The sequence below is a fragment of the Peromyscus eremicus genome, chromosome 11, assembly GCF_949786415.1.
Source record: "Peromyscus eremicus chromosome 11, PerEre_H2_v1, whole genome shotgun sequence".
Classification (NCBI taxonomy): Eukaryota; Metazoa; Chordata; class Mammalia; order Rodentia; family Cricetidae; genus Peromyscus; species Peromyscus eremicus.
In genome coordinates, this window is record NC_081427.1 from 48,803,341 (window position 1) to 48,821,494 (window position 18,154).

General features: G+C 42.8%; 1 protein-coding gene across 1 annotated transcript in view; it reads left to right on the top strand.

Annotated features, from left to right (window-relative positions):
• The window catches only part of Nln (neurolysin), a 98,592-nt gene that overhangs the window by 56,250 nt on the left and 24,188 nt on the right, over positions 1 to 18,154 (top strand). Inside the window, exons 4-9 of the mRNA XM_059276460.1 lie at positions 389 to 496; positions 2,902 to 3,004; positions 3,570 to 3,730; positions 5,229 to 5,364; positions 8,138 to 8,504; positions 14,186 to 14,387. Coding sequence (XP_059132443.1) covers positions 389 to 496; positions 2,902 to 3,004; positions 3,570 to 3,730; positions 5,229 to 5,364; positions 8,138 to 8,504; positions 14,186 to 14,387 — 1,077 coding nt within the window. The remainder of the gene's footprint in view (positions 1 to 388; positions 497 to 2,901; positions 3,005 to 3,569; positions 3,731 to 5,228; positions 5,365 to 8,137; positions 8,505 to 14,185; positions 14,388 to 18,154) is intronic.

Consider the following 18,154-nt stretch of genomic DNA (forward strand, 5'->3'; position numbering starts at 1 on the left):
GGTTAACAAATGATGGAAGATTAAATCCAGATGATTTGCAATAAGAAATCTGTTGCAAAAAGGAGCTTTGCTTGTAAAGACTGCTCACAATGAGACTATGCAAATGCATCTATATCACACGCTTTCCCGGGCCTCACACTCTCAGTTCTGAGGCAGGGCAAGGCTGTTCTAGTTAGCTTTTGATTTAGTCAGTATTTCTGTTTTAAATTAGCAGAAGCTCACCAAAGCATAAAAGAAATTAGATCTTCAAGAGGGCCTGCCCCATAATCACCTGTGTTTCCTGGCCCAACAGAGAGGATGAATGCAGTGCACTGGCTTTGGCCTGGGAGTTGATTCTTTGGCTGTGTGCTGTCAGAGCAGAAATGACTGACATGCTTGTTAATTTCAGGAAAACTGTGATTTGGAGAAGATAAAGCCTGAAGCCAGGCGATACTTGGAAAAGTCAATTAAAATGGGAAAGAGGAATGGACTCCATCTTTCAGAGCAAGTAAGAAATGTGAGTTTATGTTTCTTTTTATTTATTATTGATCATTGTTGTTCTTTGACAATTTACATATGTGTAAGATGCATCTTAATTACTCTCGCACACACGTACTCTCTCTTATCTCCTTCTACTCCTGTCCTTTTCTTATTTAGGAGAAAGAGAAAAAATGCAACAGAACCAACAAATAGGCAAATAGATGAATTTTAATAGAATAGCTCATGATAAAAATCCATTTACAGTATATTTGATATTAGGTTCTTTTACTTTTTTTTTTTTATAAAGATTTATCTTATTTTTTAATTATATGTGTGTGTCTGTGGGTGTGTGTATGTGTGTGTGCTGATACCCACGGGGGCCAGAAAAGAACCTCAGTGCCCTAGAGTTTCAGTTACAGGAGTGGTTGTGAGCTGCCCAGTGTGGGTGCTGGGAACTGAACAAGGGTCCTCTGGAAGAGCAGCAAGCACTCTTAACCATCCCCCAGCCCCTGCTTCAACTCTTAAAACTCCTGCTAACCTCATTAGTAACTTCTAACTCAATTGTTCTCCCCCCCACCCCACCCCTGGGCCCCTTCTTTAAAAGTAGGATCTCACTATGTAACCCTATTTGACCTGGAACTCGCTGTGCCGACCAGGCTGGCCTCAGACTCAGATCCCCCTGCCTCTGTCTCTGTCTTCAGAGTGCTGGGGTTACAGATGTGTGCCACCATGCCTGGCAACCTCACTGCTCTTTAATCCTCTCCGTGTTTTTTTTTTTTTTAATTTTATGTATATCAGGCTAATTTCCTTTGCTATGTTTTATATTCTTAAAAAGTAAATTCCACTTCTGTTTCTGTTCAGAAAGGGGCAGGCCTCCCATGAGTATCACTAAAGCATGGCATATCAAGTTGAGGTAGGACTAAGCCCCTCCCCTCATATTAAGGTTGGGCAAGGCAACTCAGTATGAGGAATGGGTTCCCAAAAGCCTGCCAAAGCATCAGGGAAGGCCCTGTTCCCACTGCTAAGAGTCCCACAAATAGATTGTGGGGGGTATGGGGAGGTGGGAGAGGGAATGGGAGGACAGGAGAGAGGAAACTATGGTCAGGATGTAAAATAAATGAACTAATTTAACTAATTTTTAAAAATGAAAGCATGAGGTTTTTGTTAAAAAGGAAAACCAACAGGATAAACTCAAAGTACTAGGAAAACATAGAGGAAAAAAATGGAGAATTATGGACAGTAAAAAAAAAAAAATAGAAGACAAGCAAAAGAAAGAAAAAAAAAGTAAATTCCAGATTTCAGTAGCTGGTTGATCTTGATCACACAGAGATAGGGCACTCTTAATAAAACCCATACTGGTAAAGAGTTTTAAAACCAGCATTTTAGGATAGGACACCCTGTGATTAATACACACCACTTACATGAAGAGAGATTAGCCCCTGAAAATCGCTGCTCAAACATTTTCTTGGGTGAGTCAAATCAAGACTTCCAGGTTCTGTGATAAACTCAGCTGCTTAATTGACCTCATTCATTTGGACAGGAAATAAAATCCTTGATTTATTTCCAGGTCATTCTTGAGGACTGCAGAAATAAGTTTGACAGACATCCAAACCAAGTTTTATTTGGTGACTAATGTCATCCTGGAAGATAGTGTTGAAGGTGCCATGGAGATGTCAGCATCTTTCTGCCACCTGAGTGTCCTTTGATCACTCTGTTTCCTGGTCATCCTAATTGGGTGGCTGGTGTCACCCTTTGACTTCCTAGTCAACCTCCTGTTCTCTTGGGTGCATGAAAATTATAGTAATTAAGCTATGGTTGGTTGCAGCAAACAGAACTGCATTTAAGCAACTTAAGGAAGTTGGAAGGTTTTAGAGGTAGATGGCCAAACTTAAACCCCAGCATTCCAGACATACATAGAGATCCTTTACCAAAGTCCCACTTTGAGAACTACTTTGTGTCAAGTAGATTGTGTTACCCAGCTTTGTCAGAAGAATGAGATTATCTTAAATTTTTTCTTGCGGTTCTCTATCATTGCCTTGGATCTCCTACCCATTGCTTTTACAGAATTGTTAGAGGGGTGCCAGGCATGGAATCAGTCATTACTGCAGGAAGATGGTACAGTGACCTAGTTGGTACAGATGGCACAATCCTGGAATGTTCACTATCAGGTCCTTATTTGAACTATGTGGCTGCTGTAGAATGGGAAGGGGGAAGATTGGGGAAGTGATGGGTGTGTTCTAAGACAGTGTTGAGCAAAGTATTTCAGCAGTAGTAGACAGACTGACTGACAGCAGCTGCTTTGCAGGGTGCATTTCTAAGAAAGGACTTCTGAGAGAAGACAGAATCCTGACTTCATGTGTAATTGAAACATGTTGGCCTTAGCGATGAAAATGAAAGGTTTTCTTTCATTGTTAATGCCCTGTCTGTCCTCCTTCCTTTTAGGAAATCAAATCAATGAAGAAAAGAATGAGTGAGCTATGCATTGACTTCAACAAAAACCTCAATGAGGATGATACTTTCCTTGTATTTTCCAAGGCTGAACTGGGTAAAATTCTGATGTTTGCTACATTAGATTATATCACCTTGCAGATTCCAACCTAAATTAAAATCCAAAGAATTCTTTTAAAAATTGTCTAGTATCAGGGCTGGAGTCATGGTCAACAGTTAAGAGCACTGGCTACTCTTGCCAAGGACCCAGGTTTGATTCCCAGCCCCCATGTGGTTCATCTTTCTTGGTAACTTACACTGGTGTTTATTATCAGCCTTCAAGCCTTGACAGTTTTTCTGCCTCTCCGTGTCTCCCACACTGTAAACTAGTCTCTTACTCTGGGGTCTTTTATTTTTTTTTTTTTGCTTAATTTTGCCTGTTCAAATACCATCTGCACAGGTGCCCTGAAACAGTTTCCTGTTTGAAACTGTCGTTTCTCAGCCACCTGGCCCATCACTGCTTCTCCCATTCCAATACAGGACAAGTAAGACTGTACAGTTGTCCTCTCACTTGGATTTCAGGCACCACACCAGGTCCCTCGAGCTGCCTGAAAGCACTGTGCCCATGCTCAGTAAGCCAGTATATGCGGGAGATCGATGCATGAGAACATGACTTTTTGCAGGTGCTCTTCCTGATGACTTCATTGAGAGTTTAGAAAAAACAGATGGTGACAAGTACAAGGTGACCTTGAAGTATCCCCACTATTTTCCTGTCATGAAGAAATGTTGTGTCCCTGAAACAAGAAGGAAGATGGAGATGGCTTTTCATACCAGGTGCAGACAGGTACCATGAATGTCTTTATTTTGATCCTAACTGAAGATCTTAAGGAAAGGATAGATACTTCCTTTTGCCAATCTCAAAGTCAGCTCATTAACTGATGTTTCTGTTTGCATGTGCATCGCATTGACTAATTCCACACACCTACAAAACTTCCAGTCTTTTCATTTCTTCATTGACAGCTTGCTTGGTATGCCACAAACTAGACTGTTGTAGTGAAAATAGAAGAGACAGAAACAAACAAGAAGTTGTATTAATTTTCTACATTTGAAGTCCAAAGCTGGTAAAACATCTCTCCCTCCTTAACAAGTAACTACCAAGGTAGATTCTGGAAATAACTATTCGTCAGCCTGTTGGGAAGAATGGAGACAGTATAGATCACACATCTTTAAAACACTGTCTCAAGAAACTTTTTTTAAAACTTAAAAGAAAAAAAAAAACAGTGTACAGCTAGCACCCATCAACTCCAGTCATATCCCATTAACTCAAACTCTCTATGTAGTCATATCTGGCTACAAGGGAAGCTGTAGTCTTTAGTTGACAACTGTGTGCTAGGCTTGGAGTTTTATTTTGAAAGGACGGAATTAAAATTGATTCTGAATCAACTACCCAGCTCACCAGAGTCCTGGCTACCCAAGTAACCATGAATGTCTTTTCTTTCATAGACCGTGTGTCAAGCCCCAGTCATCCATTTATTGTCTTGGGCTCAGACATTGAGCTCTGCCATCCAGTTGTCCCCATTTGAGTTTCTCATGATGTAGCAGCCTACAAAAGGAAAGACATGTCATTAGCCCTCTCACCCCCAACCCACACCCAGTGCTGGAATGGGAACAGAATAATCACATCAGAGCGAAGACACTCTTGAAAAAAAGGCCAGGACAAGCCAGGTGTAGTAGTGCACACTCCTAAGCCCAAGAAGCAGATGACTCTCTGAGTTTGAGGCCAGCCTGGTACATAGAGCAAGCTCAGGCCAGCCAAGGATACCTGCCTGGCGAAACCTTGTCTTGAAAAACAAGATGAGGAGGAACAGGAACATGGGAGATATATAGAAATTTTCAAAAATGATTTGGCAAGAAGTCCTTTACCAGTTGAATTCCAAGCCCCTCTACATTAGCTTATAGGGGGTTCTTTCTTGACTGTTTTCTTCCATGGCCGTGTCTTAAGGGATTGCTAGATAGAGTCCTACTGGTGCCAGTTTGAAATACAGGGGTTAGGTTAGGAACCAAATAGCCCACAATATTTTGCATGTCCTTGGTAATAAATAGTTTATAGTACCTTAGAGTTTATGAAGAGCTTACAGCTGTCTCTGAAGTATAAATGTTATAAATTATTTCAGGAATAACATACCACATTTTCAGAGTCTCTCAGTGCTGAAATGGAAACAGTAGTTCCGATGGTCTAAAACTGTCCGACCGTGTCACAGCCTCCTCACTCATGCAGTGACTGTTTAGTGCTTTGTGTCCTGTTGATTCTTTTCTTCTGTTTCTGTTGTTCCTGTTACTAGGAAAACACTGAGATTCTGCAACAGCTCCTCCCGCTGCGCGCACAAGTGGCCAGACTTCTCGGCTATAACACCCATGCTGACTTTGTCCTTGAACTAAACACTGCAAAGAGCACAAGCCACGTGGCAGCCTTTCTAGGTCAGTCCTTTATTTATCAAGGGTCAGTTGTATGGTTTTTGTTTCCTTTGCCCTGTGACATCTTACTGCATTATATCACCTTAACATCGGCCTCAGCCAGGCACCTCGGCTGCCTTTGGAATCCTAGTGTCAGGAGAAGGGTGTTCTCAGCTCTTCCCTTGATGAACTCACAGCTCTTGGGGCTGCTATCTCTTATCTACTGGGACGGTGACTCTATCTTTACACATAGTGGGAATGGGCTCACAGGACTGTTAGTTCATTGCCCCTCACTGCCACTAGGTCTTTGAAACTGTGCAGTGACTACTGATAGATGTATGAAAGAAGCTGAGGGTATGGTATAAAATGAAAACAGAGCATACCTAAATAAAAAAAATAAAAAAAAAAAAAACTGGCACTTCACCCTCCAAAGTCCACTTTTTAATATATAAAGGTACTATAGAGTACATCTAATTACCTAATTACTGTAGTCACATTCATTTCATCTTCTTCATACATCTTTTTCTTTTTTCTTTTTTTTTTTTTTAAGTAAGGTCACCTGGGCCTGGTGGCACAGCCTTTAATCCTAGCATGCAAACAGATCTCTGTGAGTTCAAGGCCAGCTTGGTCTGCATCATGAGTTCTAGGCCAGCCTCAGCTACACAGTGAGACCCAGTCTCAAAGAGAAAACAGTAAGAGCTAAGGTTTCTGGTCCAGGGAGATGGATCAGTGAACACAGTGCCTACTACATGAAAATGAGGACTGGAACCTACATCCCTATAAAAGCCAGGCAAGCATGGTGGCCACCTGTGACCCCATACTCAGTAGGCAGAGGCAGGGCATCCGTAGGGCGAGCAGGCTGGCCAGGCCAGCCAGTTAACAAGCAAGGGTTCACTTGAGAGACCCTGCTTCAATAAAGTGTAGAGTCAGCTCTGGGATTCCACACATGTGCCCACACACATGTAAGCACAGATGCATGCATAGTGTACACAAATATATGCCCTGCCTCCTAAGTACTGGGGTTAAAAGCACATGCTACCACACCTAACACCAGCTTTAAAATGCTGTTAAAATTACTTTATTCTCCTTTGACAAAATGTCAAAAGAATTTACCTTTGATAGTTGTTTATTAACATTAAGTTGGAACTGATTAATAATGAATTAAAACTGGTCATGGTAGTACACACCTGTAATCCAAGTAGTCAGGAGACTAAGCCAGGAGGATGCCATGAATTCGAGGCCAACTGGGTTATGTAACAAGTACCAAGTCAGAGAGCTACGGTGTGAGACCCTTGTGGTGATATTTTAATTATGCTGAAATATGATTTTATTTGTATGTTAATAAATAAAGTTTGCCTGGAGATCAGAGGTCATTAGTGAGCCAGGAATAGAAATCAGGTGGTGGTAGCCCACACTCTTAATCCGATCACATGGCAGGCAGAGTCTCTGTGTGGTCAAGGACACAGCCAAGCGTGGTGACACATGCCTTTAATCCCAGTACCAACCATAGAGACCAGGAGGTCTGTATAGATAGGCAGTAATGAGGAAGTGATGTGGCTGGGTTTAGAGCCAATGAGAAGGCAGAACAGGAAAGCAGTAAAAAGACAGGACACAGGAAGAAGGTCTCTCTCCTAGGGGAACGATGGCAGCGAGTGGTAAGATAAGGTGGTCTTGGCTCTTCGCTAGTGCTCTGACCTCTTGAGCTTCTAACTCCGTATTTGGCTCTGTGTTTCTTATTTAATAAAACTGTTTATAGACCCTGTCTTAATAAACTAAGAATCAAAATAAAATGATAAAATAGGTTAAGAAATCGGCTTTTAGCCCCAGATTTACTCCACCGCTGTTTCTCAGTGGTGGTGTCATGGTTCACTTGTGTATGTGCTGGAATCGTGTACAACCGATCACAGGTACCCCACCAGAGACAGCCTACAATTCACTTGTGCATTCGTGAGACGCTGGAAGTAACTACCTTGGGTAGGAGCAGAAGGCCTCATGAATGGCAGAAGCACAGAAATGGTAGGACAGAGGCCTTTCCCCAGAGCCTCCACTTGTGGAAAGAACGGAGATGGTAACTGCTGTGAGGTCTGAGGCGTGTCCCCAGGAGGGTGGCCCAGCTCTCTCTCTTCACGGCATTCTTTGGGCGGCTGCCACCATCTCACAAATCTTTGGGCCTCCTCTAACTCATGTCCAACACAGACCCAAGCATATCTTTATCTTCACGTAGTTAACAAGTTGTGAAAAGAAATACAAAAGAGCTTGTTCAGTCCGTTTTTTAAAGCAAATAATCAGAATTTGACTCCAGTATTCAATTGTAGTGACCAGCAATTTCTTCAGCTGAAATCTAGAACTGCTATCCAAATCCTCTTCCTCCTCCTCCATAAATCCCAGAGTGGGCCTGGGGAAGGCAGGCCAGACCCGTGGTCAAATGTGCAGAGCAGTTTTAGACAATGATGCCTGCAGGTCACAGAAGGTGTTGTTTTAGGAGCGTAGCCTTGCTGAGGAATTAGCACTCAAGCTTAGTTTTTCCTTTGCTTTGTTCTGAACTGTAATATCCCTGGGTCAGAGTTCTTGAGGTAAGCTTCGCCATTGTTGACATTGGAAGGTAACTGCGGCTGGATTTTGGTGGTGTGAAGGATGGGGGAAAGAGTTACCAATGAGATCACTCTGGAGGGCACTCTGCCCCATCAGTCTCTTTCCTCATCATGGTTTCCTCCAACTGATGATGCACAAAACTAGCAGTACGTGTGAATGGGCTTGTCCCACGGACATATCACTAACTCTGCTGTTTCCCTCACAGATGATTTAAGCCAGAAATTAAAACCCCTGGGTGAGGCAGAACGGGAGTTTATTTTGAACTTGAAGAAGAAGGAATGTGAAGAGCGAGGATTTGAGTACGACGGAAAAATCAATGCATGGGATCTCCATTACTACATGACACAGACCGAGGAACTCAAGTACTCAGTGGACCAGGAGTTCCTCAAGGAATACTTTCCCATCGAGGTGGTCACGGAAGGCTTGCTGAGCATCTACCAGGAGTTGTTGGGACTGTCATTTGAGCAAGTGGCGGACGCTCACGTTTGGAATAAGAGCGTTTCACTCTACAGTGTGAAGGATAAAGCTACTGGAGAAGTGCTGGGGCAGTTCTACCTGGACCTCTATCCAAGGTACTGGACTTGCTGTTAGAAGCGACCAGACTCCACCCTTGCATATTCCCGCCATGTGATGCTTAGTAGACGGGTTAAAGTGTAGGCCCCGAAGCCAGAAAGTCTGCCTTCGTCCTTCACTAGACAAGTTATTCGGTTTTTCTGTGATGTTTCCTGAATGATGGGAATACTTGTAGCACCAGTTTTGTGGATTATTGTAAAGATTCAATTGAATGGTTACATTCATAGCATTTAGAAGAAGACTGCACAGCACGTAGTTGAGTTCTTTAAAATCTAAAAAACACAGCGGGGCGTGGTGGCGCACGCCTTTAATCCCAGCACTTAGGAGGCAGAGGCAGGTGGATCTCAGTGAGTTCCAGGATAGGCTTCAAAGCTACACAAAGAAACCCTGTCTCGGAAAAACCAAAACCAAATTTGTGTGTGTGTGTGTGTGTGCGCGCGCGCCTAGCCAGAGAGAATATCTGAGCCAGCTCCCTAGCCCAAATAGTAAGTTTTGAAAAAGCGTTAGCTACCACCACCATCATCACCTACTGTATTTACTTAATTTAAAATTTCCTCCAGAGTATTTATTAGCTAGGTAATCTGCCAGTCCTCTGAAGTCTGTCTGCCCTCCTCAGGCTTTGTGAGCGCAGCACAGTGTAGTAGAAATAGCAGAGCCCTTGCTGTTAATCTGAGGAGTCCAAACACTTGACTGACACACCCTCCTTGAGATGTTCATTCTTCAGAGCCCTTAACAAGATTGTTTTTGCACTAAGCACTATATATGCACGTTTTCTAACCATTTAATCAGGAATAAAATTTCAAATATTATTGTTTGAAGTGTGTAACTATAAACGCCACGTTTCCTTGGACATAAAAGATTCGGATCTTTTTCTCCTTAGGCTGCTTTCTAGAACAAACACAACTTTTTGCAGTAACTAACCCATTTTACTAAATAGACCAAAGAGAATTATGGCAATCCCCCTTGAGCAAAGCATAGGTGAGTAGTCCACCGGCCCTGGATGCTCAGAAGGAGGCCGAATTGTGATCCATTTGGTGGCACAGGTGTCCTTCAGCACCTCGGTTATCTCAGGCTTTTGGAGAAAGCACCAGGAGGGCCAGTGGTGGTGCAGTGGGTGAAGGTGCTTGTCCCCAAGACTGAGAACGTGAGCTCAGTTCCCAGAAGCCACAGTGGAAGGAGACAGCTGACTGCTGCAAGCTGCCCTCTGAGCTCCTCACACATCTGGAGCATGCACATACACCTGTACATACATACACACATGCACTCGTACACATGTGTCAGGTACAGTTTTATTTGAATACCTAAGAGGGTAATCCTTTGGGCTAGCAAGATAGATTAGTGGGTAAAAGTGCTTAAACTGCCAGGCGGTGGTGGCATATGCCTTTGATTCCAGCACTGGAATTAAAGATCGGATTAAGATGAGATTAAAGGCCGATCTCTGTGAGTTTGAGGCCAGCCTGGGCTACAGAGTGAGTTCCAGGAAAGGCGCCAAAACTACATAGAGAAACCCTGTCCCCAAAAAAACAAAAAAACAAAACAAAAAAAGTGCTTAAACTCAGACCTGACAACCTGAGTTTCATTTCAGAATCCCACAAGGTAGCAGGAGAAGACTAGCTCCTGAGAGTTGTCTGGCCTCCACACAAGAGCCTTAGCATGTGCACATGTACACACACACACACACACACACACACACACACGATAAGATTTAAAACAGGAGCCGGGCGGTGGTGGCGCACGCCTTTAATCCCAGCACTCGGGAGGCAGAGCCAGGCGAATCTCTGTGAGTTCGAGGCCAGCCTGGTCTCCAAAGCGAGTTCCAGGAAAGGCGCAAAGCTACACAGAGAAACCCTGTCTCGAAAAACAAAAAAAAAAAAAAAAGATTTAAAACAGGAAATCTTTCAACATTGCAATGTCCTATGCCTGTCTCCAAATTCACTTCCCAGGACAGAGTCCTCCCATCCTGTGTATCCTCCGTATGCTTGCTTTGTTTCATATTTGGAGATTGGTCATTGCTACCAGAAACATTATAAAGAACACAGAGTGATCTTTTGTGAGGACAATGACCTAGCTCATACTCATTTTCTGTCACAGTCTTTGCATAAAGGTAATGTAGTCGAAAGTTTTCTCTGGTCCCGCCCGGCCCTGAGGTCCTGCAGCCTCCCACCCAGAGGCTTAATATTGTTTGCAAACTGTATGGTCTATGGCAGGCCTCTTGCTAGCTAGCTCTTATATCTTAAATTAACCCATTTCTATTAATCTATGTTTTGCCACGTGTTCCGTGGCTTTACCAGTCTGCTGGCATGTTGCTCCTTGGCCGGCAGGCTGGCATCTCTTCAGACTCTGCCTTTCTCTTTCCATTCTCTCTCCTTGGATTTCCTGCCTGGCTATAATCTGACTCACCATAGGCCAGAGCAACTTCTTTATTAACCAATCATAGCAACACATATTCACAGTGTACAGAAAGACATTCCACAACAAGGTAAAATATAGATGAACTGTTTTATTTGTCTGACTCTGGAACAAAATTCAGAGTAGATTCTTTAAAGACTTGTGTTTTTCTTTTTTAATCACATTTTATTTTTAAGAATTACTTATTTATTATGTATACAGTGTTCTATCTGCATGTATGCCTTCATGCCAGAAGAGGGCACCAGATGGTTGTGAGCCACCATGTAGTTGCTGGGAATTGAACTCAGGACCTCTGGAAGAACAGCCAGTGCTCTTAACCTCTGAGCCATCTCTCCAGCCCCCTCACATTTTATTTTTATTTATCAAATACTAAGATTCTCAAACAAAATCTTATGATTTCAATATAAAACTGCTAGGTAAGGACTTTAGTCTCTATTGCTTTATAAACACAATTAAAAAAATGGATAATCTCAGAATAAAAGTAATTTTTAAATTAATTACATTGAGTTTTGTTTGTTTTATTTTGTTTGGGGGTTGTTTCAAGACAGAGTTTTTCTGTGTAGCTGTCCTGAAACTAACTATGTAGACCAGGCTGGCCTCAAACTCACAGAGATCCTCCTGCCTCTGCCTCTTGAGTACTGGGTTTAAAGGCGTATGCCAACATGCCCAGCCTCAACTTTATTTTTAAAAAGGAAAGAGCAAGGGCTGGAGATGGTCAGCAGTTAAAGAGCACTATCTGCTCTTACAGAGGACCTAGGTTCAATTCCCTCCCACTTGGCTGCTCACAACCATCTATAACTCCAGTCCCAGGGGACCCAACACCCTCTTCTGGCCCCATGGGCACAGCATGCAGGTAAACACTCATAAAATAAAAATAATAAAATCTCAACAAAAAGAAAAGAACAGGGCCAAGAGAGATGAGTAGGTGTTAAGAGCACTTACCACTCTTTCGTAGGACCAGAGTTCCGTTCCCAGCACCCACATCAGGCAGCTCACAACCAGGTCCTGGAGTCTCAGCACGTGGCCTACACATACCCATAAATAATGGAAGTAAACTTAAATATAAGTAAAAAGGAAAGAAGATTAAAGCCTTTCTGAGAATTTAAAAATTAGCAGATCTTTAATTTTATGATTAAAACTTTTAAATTCTAAGATTTTCTTTAGGGAGGAGAATTTAGCTATTGCTTCTGCAGCATGTTGACACTCATTTGACACTCTCATCAAGTACAGGCAGTATATTATAGTATATAATACTATACAAATACAAAGAATATACAAGATAACAGGATATGCAGGCTCATGTTCCTCTATTTCCCTGTTTATACATTTCCATTTCACTCCATGAGAGCTTTCCAGGCATACTGATGGGCTCATTCGATACCCAGAGTGCTAGAAATACAGACATGAGCCACCGTGCTCTGATGAGCCTGTCTTATAGTTTCCAACTCTGCCAAACTTATCCACCTGACCGCACCCAGCATTCAAACCTTCTGGCTTCTTAGTCTGGTTACTTTGTTATTTCAAATGTAGTCTTAGTTCTCATGTGTGAATATGGGTCCCTTGTTGCTTTGCATCTTTGTATTTCTCACAGGTTGACTTAAAGCCAGGCATGTGAATAGGACAGTGAAAACTAAGGTTAATAATTTTATGCCTAAAATTGGCCCCACATTTACTTTTGCTAGGCCTTTCATATGGGGTATTGGTTCATTTCGTAGTCACTTAGGTTCCAGAGCCTAACCACTGCCTTGATTAACCTCCACATGCTGCAGACTTACCCTTGTTCAATTTGGTTGGTTGGTTGGTTGGTTAGTTGGTTGGTTGGTTGGTTGGTTGGTTGGTTGGTTGGCTTTTCAAGACAGGATTTCTTGGTGTAGTTTTGGTGCCTGTCCTGGATCTCGCTCTGTAGACCAGGCTGGCCTCGAGTGCTGGAATTAAAGGCATGCACCACCACTGCCCGGCTTCTCCTTGTTTTAGATCGTGTTTAGAATTGATTTGCCCAAGTTTTTCATGAGTCTCTTCTACTTCTTACTGCGTCTCTGTGCGGTTCCTCAGAGCAGGTCTTCATCCAAGCGCTCTAAAAACAGTGAGCTGCCATGACTTGTTACTACTGGCTGTTACTAGCCTGCTTAGGGGGTGGGAAATCTCTATTTGCTCTGATCCAGTGTCAGCCTGTCCTTTGTTGTTTCTGGTTTTCGTTCCTCTCCTTTTCCTGAGACAGGGTATCTCTAAGTACCCCAGAGTGAACTCAAACTCTTGATCCTTCTGTGTGAGCCTGCTGGATACTTGGGATCACATGTGTGTGCCACCACACCTGGCCAGCAGCAGCCTTAATCAGGGTAGCCTCTGTGTCCTGTGTTTTAGGAGTGGGGCCTGGTCAGTGGTCCTGCCTCATCTACAGCTGTAAGTCCAAGCATATGTATTTCTGCCCGCAGAGGCTTTTTTTCCTGTTCTGTTCCCCAAGAGCTTTGGGTTTGCATGGCTGCTCTAACAGCAAGATCTCTTCCTTCCTGGAGATATTAAGGCCCTTGGTCTGTAAGAGACAAATGAAAAAGCATCTAAATGATGCTTCACACCCTTTTTCCCCAACTGATGCTGTCTCAGGCGTGTATGCCCATCCCCATCCCTTTTCTGATACTGCAGATGATGATGATGCTTTTCCCTTGGGCACAGTCCTGTGGTCCCGCATTTTGTCTACTCCAGCCTTTAATGGTTGGGTGAAATTTTCTCTTCCTGTGGTATCCAGTGTCTGCCCTAACTTAAGTTGTGGGGGTTTGGGGGGCCCTCCTCTCCTCTTTCCTTGGAGATACCTGTGCTAGATGGTGGGCTTGTTGATTGCTTTTCCACAGCAGTCCTCTGGTGGGTTCAGAAAAGCTGGAACTCTCAGAATGGAGTCAAGGATGTCCAGGATGGAGTGAAGATGGGAACAATTCCCTACCCGGTTTTATGCATCCGAATAGTAGCCAAAATTATTTCTCTTCTTTGAATGGCATCGATGTGAGGGGGAGGCAATACAGGGGCCAAGAAAAACACTGATACAGAAAAAATATATGCAAATTTAAAGATTAAGCTAAAACAAGCAAAATCCTAGAAGGCTGGGTCATTGTTTTATTTGACTTTCTCTGCAGGGCGAAGCATTCTGTGTTCTAAAAGGTGAACTAAACATGGAAACGTATCTTCTGGTGTTGAGTATCACTTAATGCCTAGAAGAGGCCATGACATGTTTTGCTAAAGAAGAGTGTCCATGTCACTGTTCTTTGTTCCTGTCTCCCAGGGAAGGAAAATACAACCATGCCGCCTGCTTTGGTCTTCAGCCAGGCTGCCTTCTCCCCGATGGCAGCCGGATGATGTCTGTGGCCGCCCTGGTAGTGAACTTCTCACAGCCCGTAGCAGGCAGGCCTTCCCTCCTGAGACACGATGAGGTGCGGACTTTCTTCCATGAGTTCGGTCACGTCATGCATCAGATTTGTGCGCAGGTGAGCAGTTTGCATGGCAAACCCACCCACTGTTTCTTACATCTTGGCTGCTGTCAGGTTTCTCTCTTTGCCTGGTTTTTTCACAAGCTGAACATGTGGTAAGCCTGCAGAGACACAGTTTTCTTTCCTCTCACACTGTATTCTCACTTGGAGGTTAGTCCTCTGATGAACGATCTTACAGAAGATCTGCTCGTGGAGGAACAGCATCTTCTAGCCACCTCAAACCTTTGTTCCTTTTCTACCACTACTTGGGGATACAAGCCTCAAATTAAAATCACAAGTAATACAGCCTTGCAGAGCTGGGTGTGGTGGCATGCTAATTGTAACCCAGCACTTGGGAAAGAGTCAGGAAGATCAGGAGCTCAGGACCAGCCTTGGCTACATAACAAGTTCAAGGCCACCTTGGGCTTCATGAGAGCCTATCACAAAAAAAAAAATGACTGTGTAGAAAACTTCTCCAGGAGAAATATATGTGCAGTAGATTGAAATGAAAAGTACTTGGTGTGTGTGTGTGTGTGTGTGTGTGTGTGTGTGTGTGTGTGTGTGTGTTCATGTGTTTGGAGGCCAGAGGTCAGCATGTAATGTTTTTCAGGAACGGTCTACCTTGTTTTTGGAAGACAAGGTCTCCAATAAGACCTGGGGCTCACTGGTTAGGTGAGTCAGGCTGGCCAGCAACCCCCAAGGACCCACCTGCAGACAGGTACCACTACCAGAGCTGTTTTTAGAGTAGATTCTGGGCTTTGAACTCAAGTCCTCAGTCCAACTGAGCTGTCTGTCTCCTTGGGCCACAGAAGTGATTTTTGGCTTTGTTTTTGTTGTTCTTTGTTTTTCCCGTCTTTTTTTCTTTGTTTTTTTTCAGGGCTGTTGGTTAAATCTAGGGCTTCATGATTATGCTAGGCAAGCACCATACCACCGCACTATATTCACAACCAAAAACTATGTTTATCTTAAGGCCCTAGGTTCCACTACAAGTATAAAAAATAGAAACATTTATTTTCAGCTGAGTGCACTACATTTACCCATTTAACTAATTCCAAACTATTTTTGGTTTATGTTAAAAACTTGTTACTATTTAACTATTATTTACATTATTAATCTGTAATCACTTAATGTTTTAAATATACTGGCAACAGAAATTAAGAGACAGTTTTCTAAATTTGGAATCTGTGTGCATTCATTGATACTTTTTTTTTCAGGCACATACACGGTCACATATCACACACACATATTCAACAATAGTAGATGAAATAAATTATTTAAAACTAATTCTTTCAATATATTGTCTATTTATTCTGGTGCCTCCATATGTTCCTTTAAAAAGAAAGAAAGAAACAGAAAGGTCTAGGGCCACATATTTTGGTCACACCTGTGATCCCAGCATGTAGGGGACTGAAGCAGGAGGATTATCATCAGTTCAAAGTAGGTATATTTCTTTGCATGCTCATGACCTTGGGTTCAATTCCCAACATACGGGGAGGAGGGGTTGTTACTTTAAATAAATACAAGGAAATACAACAGAAGTCTGTCCATATGTGTAAGTCCAAATGCAGCCTAAAGAAGAGAAACCTTTCAGGATGATCTCAGACTTCTTAGATGATTTTAGAGTCTGTTCTCCCAACCCTGGAATTCGATAGGTGTTTGTCAATATTGAATGTTTATCAGTATCATTTCTATGCCCTTATACTCTCTTGAATTATGATAGCTCTGCTTTAAGAAACTTGTATGATTAAACTTGAAAAGTAAAAGTAACTTCCTTAACTTCAGTATTATGGGTTGTTAGATCAACCAAGTTCTAGGTGTGTATCTGCAGATAAGGAAGGCTCTGCCTTTGGAGTGGTTGGTCTTTATTCATTCATTTATTTTAATTTTTTGATGTGTATGGATGTTTTGCCTGTATGTATATATGTATACCATGTGCATAAAATGCCCATGGAGGCCAGAAGAGGCCGTCAGATCCCCTGGGACTGGAGTTGCAGACAGTTGTGAGTTGCCATGTGGATGCTGGAAATCGAATCCGGGTTCTTTAGAAGTGCTTTTAACCAGCTTTCCAGTCTTGTTTATTTATTTTGAGCTGAGTACTCCTCCAGAAAAGTGTCCTTAGACTCACATTCTGAAAATTGTAAGATGGAATTCGAAAAACTCACAGGACTCCCCCCCACCCCATACCCACACCCCACACAGCCCAAAGGAGATGAACCTCAAGTTTAGAGCTCCTAATACAGCAGTTTACTGCCCAATGTTGACTGTTGGCTGGCAATTTTACAAAGAAGGAATTCAATGTCTTACATTTATTAAACTAACAGTGGTCTTCCAAAGGGTTTCATTGTTCCTGACGCAGACTCTTGAGGCATGGTCCTCTTACCACATCAGTGCCTTGTGTTTAGCCTGTATTCTCCATGCAGTTCCCCACAACTGTGGTTTTCATATTATTTGGCATTACTTTTGAGTAATATCAAATATCCTTTGAGGTTAGCATTGAAAAATACTTTGTTAAGCCGGCCAGTGGTGGCACACACCTTTAATCCCAGCACTCAGGAGGCAGAGCCAGGCGGATCTTTGTGAGTTCAAGACCAGCCTGGTCTACAGAGCGAGATCCAGGAAAGGCGCAAAGCTACACAGAGAAACCCTGTCTCGAAAAACCAAAAAAAAAAAAAAAAAAAAAAAAAGAAAGAAAGAAAAGAAAAGAAAAATACTTCGTTGATGTCCTATGACATTTGAAAACTGGTGCATAACTGAAATACATCTGCTTGATATTGCATCTGTAATTTGTTACCTATTTGTAGCTAGAGTTTTCCTGCCTGGCCCACAGTCAGGACAAATCTCTCTCACCTGCCAGTCCCACAGCACTCAGACCCGACCAAGTAAACACAGAGACTTATATTGCTTACAAATTGTATGGCCGTGGCAGGCTTCTTGCTAACTGTTCTTACAGCTTAAATTAATCCATTTCCATAAATCTATACCTTGCCACATGGCTCGTGGCTTACCGGCATCTTCACATTGCTGTTTGTCATCGTGGCGGCTGGCAATGTCTCTCTCACTCAGCCTTCCACTTCCCAGCTTTATTCTCCTCCTTGTCCCGCCTATACTTCCTGCCTGGCCACTGGCCAATCAGTGATTTATTTAGTGACCAATCAGCAACACACTTGACATACAGAACATCCCACAACACCTATTGATTTTTAATCTACTCTAGTATTTTGTATGTATAGGTATTTTTCCTGCGTGTGTATCTGTCTGCCACTTGTGTGCCGTGCCTGGTGCCTAAGGAGGTGTATATCTGCAGATGAGCAAGGCTCTGCCTTTGGAGTTGTTGGTCTTTATTTATTATTATTTGAGAGGCTGTTAGAGCCCCTGAAACTCAACTTACAGATAGGAGCAAGCCGCCATGTGAGGGCCAGAAATTGATTGAACCTTGGTCCTCCAGAAAGAACCCCAGTGCTCTGAACCAAAATGTCATCTCTCCCTACCTCGTGCTTATCTCTCAAAGCAATCAGTTCTCTTCGGTTCTTCGACCTTTGGCTAACTGTTCGTGGACAGACTTGTCCGTTTGATGAGTAGTGTGTTGACGCTGTCCTTTGCTTGATCATCTCTTCATGAGATTATCATTGAAAAATATATTTGTCTCTTTTATCATTTCAGATGACAGGCAGAATTTTAGAATGTTGGAATACTGACATATTCATGCCTAGAACCAGTGACCAATACTTTTTACCTTTTGTACACAATGATCTATGTATTTGCTGCTTTTAAGTTTAGAGACCTTT